The sequence below is a fragment of the Scyliorhinus canicula genome, chromosome 11 (genome assembly GCF_902713615.1).
Source record: "Scyliorhinus canicula chromosome 11, sScyCan1.1, whole genome shotgun sequence".
Lineage (NCBI taxonomy): Eukaryota > Metazoa > Chordata > Chondrichthyes > Carcharhiniformes > Scyliorhinidae > Scyliorhinus > Scyliorhinus canicula.
The window spans coordinates 67,839,638-67,852,597 of record NC_052156.1 but is presented as its reverse complement, the minus strand read 5'-3'; the positions used below and the strand labels follow the sequence as shown (position 1 = coordinate 67,852,597).

The following is a 12,960-nucleotide window of genomic DNA, read 5'->3' as shown; positions in this document are numbered from 1 at the left end:
GAGATCGAGAAATCTGTTGCTTTTATCGCAAAACACAGGAGACTTCACCTTGCTTGTTCCACTCAATGACTTTGGATCTGTGTTTTCCCAATCTAAGGCGAATTGGCCATCAGAGTTTGATTTCACTCTGCAGTCGAACCTATCAGCAAATGTAGAGCTATCAAGCTCTGACTGATGCCCAAGAACTGGCCATAGACACTGACCAACGTGGGGACCCATTGATCGGGGCTTTGTGGCTATGCATAGTGTGTTTCGTTGTAAGTCCACCTCTGTCCTGACTTTCACTTTGGCACCCTGATATCATTCTTCAAATGCTGTAGAGCCAAGGGTTGTCACTTACATGGCCTATACCCGTGAATACTCTTCACTTTCAGTACCTCTTCCTTTGGTTTACTTATATGTTGTGCAACATTAAGTTTGCACACCACATCAAAACTAATCATATTCCTCCAAATGATTATTTGGGTTCAGTGTAATTACCATTGTAATCTGGGTGAATTTCAGCCTGTTGTCCACTCTGTTAAGGATTTTGGTTTTGACTCATTCTCTCCTTCTGCTGATTCTTCCATGTTTCAATATCACTTGGAGAGAAAAATAATTTCTCAGGTGATGTTTCCTCATTGTTTTGTTGTAAAGGATGAAAATGTTCAATTAATTTGAGTCCAGCTGTAAGTTGGCATGTACAAGTTCCTCTCATGTTTTTTCAGCTGGTATAAGGTTATCTTCTGGATGTAAAAGAGTAATTTGTAACAGGTTTAAATAATCAAATTTTCAGATAGTGCAAATATTAATTAGTCTTCCTAATATAATTTATGTCGCTACTATATTACACGATCTGATACTGGCCACAAACTGCATGAATTGGTCCTTGTTCTATCCAGTTTTAGTTATCCAAGCTGGAATGACTGTGGACAATTACAGATGGCCTCTTACTCAAGGTTGTTGCAGAGATCAAAAATTAGCCCCCATTCTCAATTCTGATCAGTATTCTGTGATCTCCTGGAAGCATAAATCTAAATTTTAATGATAATGTTAGTCTCGACAGTGACATTCACATAATTCTGCAGTTGCAGTAGCAAAAGACTGAGCAATATGCCAAGGATTGCCATTAATGCAAACATTCACTAGCTTAAGTCATTAGGCAAATTTGCAATGTTGATAATTAAAATATATTTCACAAAGTCTGTCCTTGCAGTGAGCTTGTGATAAACTTTAGATGTCTTTAGTCATGCATGCTGTGTGTACCAATTCATTTTTATGTTAATCAAGGCACATTTTTATTCCCCACTAAGTTTTTTTGTCTTAAAATTATTATTTTTTCTGTTACCTTTTGTTTTTATTTTTTGTTCATATTGTTTTGTTTGTTCCAGTTGTTCTTCCCAATGACACAGAGTCACCTGACAGTGTTTTTTCTGCTGGTGAGTTCGATTAAGTCTTGAGTGAGGCCACTTAAGCACTAATCAGAATAACTGCATACTAACAGCATACTAACAGCTGCTTATTCTTTACGCTTTGTACACAATGCATTAAATGTTATGACTATGTCGGTCACTGAGAATTTGAAACACACCATCAGGAATAATGTCAGGACGTCCACTTGGCTTTGAAACTTTGATTTAAGCTATTAAGTTTAAAGTTTAAAATCTGGCATTCTCAAAACACAGTTACAGTACAAGTAATGCCTGTCGAATTATAAATCTGTAAAATATACAATTAGTGGTGGTGCAATTCCAGGATGTTTTTGATGCCGCCACTGATCTACATTCAGTGCATGCCCAACTTTTCAGTTTTTATTGGCTCACTTTGTAAAAATATGACTTGATGATTATGAATTGTCCAACCTTTTATTTCTTCCTTGGCCTTACTGGCATTATCAATCTCTTTAAAAAATGTACAAATAGGATCTAGGTTTTTGGTTAAAAAAAACCCTGCCCTTTGATACAGCACATTAACGTCTTCTGTGCCACATTGGTACATGAACTGGGAGTCTCAGCAACATTCACAAGACAGTTACAATTCCCACCATTGTTCCTCTCCGATTCCCACATTCGCCATCATTTAATCGTGAACACAAATAAACAGTTTCCAATTAACTCACCTTATTCTGAGGGAATAATAGAATAGCATCAGCAAGTATGTTTTCAGTAGCTTTTCTGAACAAAAATAATGAAGATACTTGCAATCTGTTTGTCGACTTTGTTCATCTGCTTGTCCAAACTAACCTCGGACAATATTCCATTTTATAATGTATTCCTAATTATTCATCACTTGATGTATAATTGTTATAGTGGAGAATTTAGTTGAGAATAATAGTAATGATAATCGAGAATGACCAGATTAATAACTTGTCTGTCTTCCACTCTTATCATTTGACTGCTTTGAGCAGATTATTAATAATACTCATTGTCATTGATTGGCCGGATGTTCTCCAGATAAAATACACCATTTTTGTATTATCACTAAATTTGGTTGTTACTTTATGTTACTTTTTGTGTGGGAAATACCTTTAAAAATAATTAACTTTAGGCTGCTAACAAGTAAAGCTCTTAACTATTAAGAATACAGAAATAGAATGTTACCTTAAATATTCAACACAAATGCCATCTGCCTGTGTCTCCCTGCTTCCCATGTTGAAAGCTACACATCTCATTCCTGGAGTTTAACATCTTTTTGCAGGAGGTAACACATTTTGTGTTAAAGATTCTGCATAGCCTAGGGAATGTTTTAAAAAGAATTAGAAAAAAATAACATTGCAATCTCCGAGTGTGTATGCAAGATGCTTTCTTATGAACATGTATAGCCCTTAGCTTATTAATCATCCTTGCATTTGTCAAGGGAAAAGTCGGAAAGGAAAGTAGGTTACATTTATGTTATCATTATTACACGTATGAATTGTTCATCCATAAACTAGCGTCCTTCTTGCGTGGATCTGAGTATTTTTATTGATCATGACGAGTTTCTTCGGCTTTCCAATTACAGTTTGCTGCCAACATATTTGACAGCAGTGGGGTGTAGGGAGGTTCACAAAACAAAACAGCTGGCCTGCCTACCACTTTTCTGTCTCCTATATTACAGTGCACCATGAAAACATCAGGCAGAATGCCTACTCTTGGGTCTATTGAGGCCTTTAAGTAGCAAATCAGTGGCCTCTTAAAGGCCTTGTTCTATTTCCATTCCTCTATTACATGCGGCAGGGGAAGGCAGAGACAAGGGAGGCAGCCGGCAGCTTTCACTGCATAGGCTGTTGTCAGGCAGGAAAGTTGGCACCCTAAAACCCAGCCCCTCACTCCCTCTCTTCCCCAGCCACCTCAATGCAAGGCAGGCCCATTCAAAATCCTTGGACTTGCAAAGCACGTTGTCCCTATCACCCCAGCAGTGGCCATTACTCTATTCTGGTGCTGCTGGAACTATAGAGCTGCCAGCAGTACTCCAATATGGGACTTTCTCCCAGATGGGGGCAAAAGCACCACTTTAAATGAATTCTTCTAACATAATAACACTACGGGACAGCTGGGATTCAAGGGGGTGGACTGCTGACCGACTTTACAGTCAGGGATGGCGAGGACCAAGATCCTGTGTAAAATTCAGCCCGTTGTGTAATATTGAAATTTTCCTTTGATATCAGCACATTGTATGAAAAAGAGACGTCTGTTCTCTGTGATAATGTTAATAACATAATGGTGTTTCTGTTTTTTTCAAATGCATTATTCTGGATCTTCAGAATTGATTTTGTAGTCTGTAAAACATTTTTAAATTAGCATAGTCTCGCAACTATTCAGTTAAGCAATCATGCCAACATGCATGCAAACATAATGATGCTCAGCACACCTGCTGTTCACATTCACCACCTCTCGAAATGACAGCCTCTAAAATATTCAAATGAAAGAAAAAGTCACTTTACAGGAATACTCTAGCTTCCAGTAAATTGGTGTTCTCATTAATGATCATCTCGTGAAAAAAAATCAGAAATAGCACAAACATTTATTTTTTAAAAGTCATTCCACAATGCAACTAGATATTGCTGTGGAGTGTCAAAAGTCATTGTGCCATTGTGAAGTGCCTTAGAATGTGAAATATTAGTATTTAAATACTGACTCAGTATTTTGTTTGCTGTTGTAAACTACTTACATTGTGAACAGTGTCCAATAAGGTTAACTTTTGGCTATTATTATTTCTATCTATTTTAATCAAGCATCCAATATAACACAAGTGAAAACCTACAGAAACACACCTTTGTTATTGCTGAAAAGAGAGGCATGTTACAGACACTTTTCGTCTTCCATTCATCAGGAGAAATGCTAGAATGCCAATTTTTATTTTCATTTCCGACAATTTATACTTCAGGAGGAAAGGGTGCTGATTGATTGGCACATCTATTCTGATTGACTTAGGTGTTGCCATGGAGAAATCAATGGGGAACTAAAAGCCCCCCAAGCTCCCCACTAATTCAAAAACGTGCAAGGCTTAAACATATTCCTTTTGCTTTCAGAGAACGGACCCCTGCATATAAGTGTATGTTGCTTCTAGCAAGTGTAAATGAGCCAGATTATGAACTTGAATCATTCATGTTTGACTCTCTAAAGTACCATGATTTCTCCAAATTTGTTTCAACAAGATACTTGACATAACAAAGACTGTCATACAGATTGCAAAACAATTGTAGCAACAGTAACAAAAACAATAGTGTGCTCCAAAACTGAACAACAATATTGACAATATCTGCACTTCTGTAAGGACATTCTCATTAAAACATGCCACTTGCCATAACCACAACCTCAGAGAAGGGCAAGGACAACATTGGATCTGACTACAAAGGTCACCATGGCTATTTTTTAATGCTTGACTCCTTCTGTTGCTGGCGATATTGGTAACATCTCCCAATTTGCTGTCTGGTAATTGAGTACTCATTGCATTTCATTCTCTGTTTCCAGAGAGAAGCAATGCAGATTGAGCGAATGGCTTCATTAGGCTTGGAGGCTTTGCCTTAATAGAGGGTGTACACATGCCACTTTGCATAGGCTATGTGGAAACTCTGCCCAACGCCATAACTGAAAGGGATTGCGCTCTCTCAACATCTAGGTGGTGTCCATCCGTAGGCATTTGTGGCACGCGAGTGGGACAATTGGACATGAGGATACTATTATCTTTGGTTCAGCCCCGACAGTGGCCACTGCATTAAAAATGTGTGAGACACAGTTATGTCAGTGCTGAGTGAATGAGGAAGGGTGGAGCATATGAATGTTAGCTACAAGTCTTGATTGATTGTTTGTGAGTAATGGCTGAGTCTTGATGAGCCATCAATTGTACGTGAGACGAGTTGCTGTACAAAAGTTAGGCTTTAATAAGCTAGAACTTAGCCCTGCGGTCGACTACAATAAATGGACGACCGCCGGGCGTTCTGACTATTTATACCTCGGTTTGGAGGCGTGGTTAACTCAGCCTCTTGACCAATCGGAGAGCCGTCACATGACTGGTCTCAACCAATCGGTCGAGAGGCACATGACCGACCAGGGCCAATGGTAAGCCGGTGTTCTGCACCAATGGCAGACAGCTATGCAAATCATACCACCACAAGTCTAATGGTGGATTTGGTGGAATATGTTATTTAAAGTTTCACTGCTGACTCAGACCACTCAAATGCGAACATAACCTTAGTTCCTGCATTGTATCCTGGTCCTTGGGGATTTTTGCCTGGTGTTGAGCTCACGACCATCAACTCCCAGTGCCTCCTGAGGTTGCATCTGGAATATTTCCTGGCTCCCTGCAAATGCAGGACAATTTCCTGTTTACCTCCTCCACCAAGGCCTCTGGTCCAACGTTTGAAAACGTTGTAGCCTGCTCTCTGTCATGTTTGTGGTGATCACAAGTTAACTAGATGCAATACAACTGAGCAAACACTAGAGGGGGCACGGGAGAGCCATATAAATAGACGGGGACAGGAAGTGAGGACACACTTCACTAAGGGCAGAACTTGGAGCAACACAGATACAACACACACGCCAGCTAGGAACACTGAAGGTAACCTTAGGAAACAGCTCTGAAGAGAGAACGAACTCACAATAAAGCATCTTCTCCACATTTGAGACTACGAGCTTTATTAAGACACGAGTAACAACACATGGTACCCAGGAGTGGCTTCAGACGCTTACTACAGGACAACTCAGTGGCAGACACAGAAAGAACAAAATGGCATGGAAATCTCCTACTGGACATTCGACTTGGGAAGACATCGCTGATGGGAGGAAGTGCCTTGGATTCCCACTTCAGCTGGACACGACTGGAAATGTAAAAAGTCTCTGGGAAAGGTTTAAACAATGGTTCGATTTCGGTATCATAGCATATGATGCAGCAGCAGCCTCAGACGAAATTAAAATAGCAATTCTCATCGAAGGAAATGAAGCTACGAAAGTTTATAATGGATTTAAATACTCAAAAGGTGAAGACAGAAACAGCTTACAAACGGTACTAAACAAATTTGAAGAGTACTGTGAGAAATTTGAACAGCAAGACATACTCAGAGTCCAAACTGCACAGAGACTGAGTGATGCAAAACTTAAAAAATCACGAAAAGAGCAAGAAATCGCGAATGAAAAGTACAGATCAAAAAGAAGAAATAAAAAGAATTTCTCACGAAGCCAAAACGCTGAAACCCTGTCCAAATCGGGAAGAGAAGATAACTTACGAATTTTGGAAGACCGGTCCTGGTGGGACAGAAAAATCGCTGAAATCCGCGAAAAACGGCAAAAAATGGCGTTGGAGCACATTTTGCAGTCTCCGGTAAGCAAAGAACTACAAATTGTATCTGCGCATGCGCCGGAACCGGAAGCCGCGCATGTGCAGTTTAAAAAAGATTGCGGTGCCGATCGTGATGCGCATGCGCAAGCCGCGCATGCGCAGTCAAAAGAAGTTTTGGTTGCTGATCGTAATGCGCATGCGCACGTCGCGCATGCGCAATGGAAACAAAACCGCACAGTGAAGGAGGAAGGCCGATTTGCGCATGCGCAATGCATTCCTGCGCGTGACGTCATGACGTCTGAGCATCCCGACCATGCCCACTTAAAAGGGAAATGCCCGAAAATTGAAAATAAGACACTTAAAGTGGTAAACACAAACTTTCTTGCCTCAGAACACAGAAAAACGCCTGAACTTACACCAACAGTTAAAAACAACTTGCACAACACCCTGAAAAAAGCAGTCTGCACCACCCAAAGTGAAGAGAACAAAAAGAATTCCGAAACAACAAAGGATGATTTGTTTTTCGAAGAATACTACTCAGACACAGCTGAGTCAGTCGGATATGCTTCTCACAGCATCAGCGACACGGTCGCAAAGTTCAACACGAATCAACTCGTGGTAGAAGAAGCCAACGAAGATGAAATGGGTATCAAGGAATACTACTCAGACATGGAGGAGTTATTTGGACATGCTGATCACAGCATCAGCGACACCGTTGCAAAGCTCAACACGACTCTACTCATGGTAGATGAATCCAACACCATGAGGCCATGGCAGCTCGTCGATACATTGGATGACAGCAATACCCAAGACGAAGACGACGCCACACAGAGAGCACAGGAAGACTCCACAGAGCGAGCGATGACAGGCTCCACAGTGCGAGTAATGAAAGACTCCAAAAGGGATGCAAGCAAACACTCCCTGGCGAACACCATGCATGAACAAGACCATGCAGGTAAACCCGCAGTATCTGAGCAACCGCAAGCAGACTATGACAGTCTACCAAGCTCACAGGAACAAGAAGAAGACAACGTACATCTCACCACTGACACCATGCATGCACAAGACCATGAAGGTCAACCTGCCGTATCTGAGCAACCACAAGCAGACTATGACAGTCTACCAAGCTCACAGGAACAAGAAGAAGACAACGTACATCTCACCACTGACACCATGCATGCACAAGACCATGAAGGTCAACCCGCAGTATCTGAGCAACCACAAGCAGACTATGAAAGTCTCACAAGCTCACATGAACAAGAAGACGACAATGCACCTCTACCCACTGCATGCGAAGACAGTGACAAGATGATCACACTCGACGTACAGGATCACAGCGAGACTGACAGTTCTCAGCTTGTCTGTACCGACGCACAGAGCGAGAACAGTAACAAGGTGATCGCACTCGACGTACAGGATCACAGCGAGACTGACAGTTCTCAGCTTGTCTGTACAGAAGCACAGAGTCGGGCCACCCAACAGTCCAGAGCGACGATGCCGAAAGAAAACATGCAGATTTTGACCCCAGAAGAGGAGCACCTGGAGTCCAGAGAGACCAAGCCAGAAGAAACCATGCAGATTTTGACTCCAGAAGAGAAGCACCTGGAGTCCAGTGAGATAACATCAACGGAAATCATGAAGATTTCAACTCCAGAAGCGGAGCACCAAGAGTCCGGAGACACCACGTCAACTGAAATCATGCAGATTTGGACTCCAGAAGAGGAGCGCCAGAAGTCCACAGACATCACGTCAATTGTAATCATGGAGGTTTTGACTCCAGAAGAGGAGCGCCAAGAATCCAGAGACACCACGTCAAACGAAATCGAGAAGAATTTGACTCCGGAAGAGGAGCACAACAAAAGCAAAGATGAGGAATCCAATTCTCCACAAATGATTGAGGTCACCTGCACCGATGCAACATCAGATCATTCGCACCACTCTCGAGACGAAATGCTCAATGACTCAAATTATCCACTCGGGACACGAATAGAGTATAACAAGAAAAACAAAAGTCAAAAGAAGCACAGCAGAAACGGGACAAACAACAGCAAGAACAAAAGCAACATGAAGCGCGACAAGACCAACAACAATAGCAAGAAGCACAGCAGAAATGAGAACGACAACAGCAAGAACAAAAGCAACATGAAGCGCGACAAGACAAACACCAAAGTCAGGCACCAAGATAGCGACAACGACAGAAACAAAAACAACAACAAGAACGGCAACGAAAACAACAAAGTCAGGAACAAAGATAGCGACAACACCAAAGACAGAAACGACAAGAACAGCAACAAGTACGGCAACGAAAACAACAAAAACAGGAACGACAGAAACAACAGCAATGAAACAACGACTTGTACGCAATGGTACTACTCGGCACATGAAGGACAATGCCACAGCACACTGCAAAACGATGACAAGACTACAAACATGTCATGGGATGACAACGAATCGCACAAACTCACGTCTGCTCCAGAACGAGCAAGCACACCAGCATCCAAGGCGGATGAGACAATAAATCAATACCACAAGCACAGAAAAAAGTCCATGCCAGTCAACGTCAGTGAGGTGACCATGCAAACACCTCGGGATGATGCATTGGGTACTTAAAATAACAAGGAACACCAACAACATTCACAGCGGACTTGCAATATCAATATCACCACGTCATCGACAACAAAAAAAGAAAAAAAGCTCTGAACAAATTCATCAAGTTTGGACTCATAAATGTTTTTATTAAGATTGGACATATAACTACATTGGCTTTGTAAAATATGCAATAGCACCATCACCTGTATAGATACGCATATCATAAGTAACTGTTTTCTATAATTTTCTTTCACGATGTACAGCAAATATGTAAAGAGAAAAAGAGGGATGTGGTGATCGTAGATTGACTAGATACAAAACAACTGAGCAAACACCAGAGGGAGAGTTATACATACACCGGGACAGGATGTACAATTTTCTTTAATGATGTACAGAAAATATGTAAAGAGAAAAAGGGGGATGTGGTGATCACAAGTTAACTAGATGCAATACAACTGAGCAAACACTAGAGGGGGCACGGGAGAGCCATATAAATAGACGGGGACAGGAAGTGAGGACACACTTCACTAAGGGCAGAACTTGGAGCAACACAGATACAACACACACGCCAGCTAGGAACACTGAAGGTAACCTTAGGAAACAGCTCTGAAGAGAGAACGAACTCACAATAAAGCATCTTCTCCACATTTGAGACTACGAGCTTTATTAAGACACGAGTAACAACACAATGTTGTGCCCCAATGGTCAGATTCAATTCCTGCATGACTGCCAGACTCCCTTTTAAGAGGTGTTAGCCAGATTAAAGTACTGAAGGTTAGGTTTAAATGGTGCTAGCCTCTCACACAATCAATGCTGGCTGCACACAGCAATTACTGATGTAAGCAGACAACAAGGTTACCTTTCTGTCTGAGTTCTGAGCTGCAGGTTAATTGTGCATCATGATTCATGTGCCCATTTTCAGGGCTATCAAATTTACCTCCGCTTAGTTAAAATGGAGACGAAATAGAATTTGAAAAACACAAAATGGCGGAAGACAACACTTGCGAGTGGTTTCAATTGACTTCTCAAGGTATAAGGGGAAAAAAAGAGGTATTGTGACGTGTGGGTTAGCTGGTTTGAGATCATTCCAAAGATGTTGAGCTTGTTGAAATGAGTAAACTTTACCCTCTTCCAAAAGTGTGTGCAATCTTATGAAAGGTTGAAAACTGTTTTGATGTTGCGATATGCCAAAATGAAATCAGCATTAGTCAAACCGAGCTCTGTGGGATTTGACTCATCATCTTAAAATGACATGTTTGTTATTTAGGAGGGAAATCAGGGTGAGCTTTTTCACACAAACCTAGAAATCAAGAATTGTCAACCCCAAAAGACTGTGGGTTGGAGCTTCAAGACTGAGATTGCTTATTTTTTGGTTAGTAAGGAATATGGAGCTAAGGCAGGTAAATAGATCAACCATAATCTGATTGAATAGCAGAACCAAGTGACTGCCATGGCCTGCAGCCTTTTGTAGGATCCCATGTTATAGCTGAGCTGTTAATCCAAATTGGCCTGTTCCAGTAGTTCAATGGGTGTTAAGGAAACATTTGTGCCGTATAAATGTAATCATAATTCGTAAAGCATAAAACTTGATATTTTAAAATATATTCCGATTTTTGTCCTCCGTTCTATTTTCAATATAGTTGCTTCACCTTGGGTGTCACTTGCACAATGCAATACTAATTTGCCAAGAAGAAGGCATGTTTTTTTATGGCTGTGATCTGCTTTTAAAAGTTGGTTTGGCCGGATGTGCATGGCTGGCTTTGTTCCTTTGAAGGTGTTTGGACTTAGATATTTCTATATGTTGCCAGAAATTCACCACAACAATAAGTCCATGGATATAATTTATATCCAGTTTTTTTCAGGGCATCTTACACTTCAGAACTATTATGCACCAAATCACTGAGACCACAAATTTTGCCTTTACTTTTCAAGATAAGAATGTGTGGCGGGATTCTCCGACCCCACGCCGAGTCGGAGAATCGCTGGGGGGCAGCGTGAATCCCGCCTCCGCCGGCTGCCGAATTCTCCGGCATCGGAGATTCGGGGGGGGCGGGAATCGCGCCGCGCCAGTCGGCCCCCCCCCGGTGATTCTCTGACCCGCGATGGGCCGAAGTCCCGCTGGTTCTTTGCCAGTTCCGCCGGCGTAGATTAGACTAGGACCCTTACGGGCAGGCTCCGGGATCCTGGGGGGGGGGGTGTGGGCGATCTGGCCCTGGGGGGGGGAGGAGGGGGGGGGGGGGGGCTGGCCTGGCCCGCAATCGAGGCCCAACGATCCGCGGGCGATCCTGTGCCGTGGGGGCACACTTTTCCTACGCGTCAACCGTGTCAGCCTCCGCGATGGCCAACGCGTAGGTGAACCCCCTCCCGTACATGCATGGACTCGTGCCGGCGGAGCCCCATTGGCCCCGGCTGGCGTGGCGCCAAAGGCCTTCCACGCCAGCCGGCGGGGAGCAAACCACTCCGGCGCCGGCCTAGCCCCTGAAGGTACAGAGGATTCCACACCTTTGGGGCGGTCCGACGCCGGAGTGGTTCACGCCACTTCGTCCCACCAGTGTTCATGCTTCGGCTACTGGTCCAATTGTTACAGAGTTGATTCCACCTTGGGCTGGATTTTCCAGTCCCCCAGCCGCATGTTTCTCTGCGACACACTGATCGCTGGCAGCGGGATTCTCTCCTCCCGCCGCTTGTCAATTAAATTTCCCATTGAAGACACCAGCGCCATCGGGAAATCCATGGGCGGGTGAGGAGGGGGGAGGGGGGGGGGGGGGGGGCTGCCGGTGGGAAAAGTGAATCGCAACAGTCGGAGAATTCCGGCCCTTATTTACGGTGCCTAACTTTACCCTGCAGCTTTATTAGTGGTCCCCTGTTATCAACTGACTGTACTGATATAATGATACCCCAATCCTAACACAGTTAACCAGGGATCTTCCTCTTTGGTAAGTTGAATGAAACACTTAACTGTGGGGAAAGACATTTCAAACTGTAGGTTGACTTTTGCTAGTATGCATCTGGTAAGTGTTCTTTAGAGAGTGACATGTACACTGTTTAATTGTAAATTTAAAGTTAGTCAAATAAAATTCTTCAACTACTTTTGAGGGCGATACATTAAAAGAATATTCTAATACATTACAAATTTGGCAAAGAGCTAATTCATTTTGGATTGAACATCCTCAGGTCGTATAGTTTTATTTTCATTTCTGTTCTTCCGAAGTTCTTCGTCAAGCACTAACCAAATTAACAGAAATGACTTGCCGCTTCCTTTGACTTTAGTTTAATTTGTTGAGATTCTTACCAAAGTTTAGCCATGCTTACAATAAAGATCAACATTTTCCATTCACTTAAAATCAAAGTCAAACTCCATTCCTTTTGTTTTGCAGCAAATTTAATAAAGGATCAACCACCGAGCTTTCTGACACCTTCTGGCAGCAGCTCAAAGATTATTGCACTGCGAGGTGAAACTCTTGAATTGGAATGCATTGCTGACGGCCTGTGAGTACTAAGGAAATGACACTTGAAACAATTAATGATCCAAGTTGAAAGTATGAAGCAAACAGAGATATTTTAGTCTCCAAAAAAAAAGTCCAAAGTGGAAATACTGTACAGGCAATGTTGTTGTTAGCAGAATTTTTCACTGTG

The 12,960-nt window shown here is 42.5% G+C and overlaps 1 protein-coding gene across 11 annotated transcripts in view; it reads left to right on the top strand.

Moving 5' to 3' along the window:
• Nucleotides 1-12,960, top strand: part of chl1b (cell adhesion molecule L1-like b) — a 1,165,941-nt gene that overhangs the window by 598,679 nt on the left and 554,302 nt on the right. For 10 of the 11 annotated variants that reach the window (XM_038810694.1, XM_038810698.1, XM_038810703.1 and 7 more), the window contains 2 exons: nucleotides 1,371-1,418; nucleotides 12,702-12,813. In XM_038810694.1, coding sequence (XP_038666622.1) covers nucleotides 1,371-1,418; nucleotides 12,702-12,813 — 160 coding nt within the window. The remainder of the gene's footprint in view (nucleotides 1-1,370; nucleotides 1,419-12,701; nucleotides 12,814-12,960) is intronic. The other variant, XM_038810699.1, reaches the window with a different exon arrangement.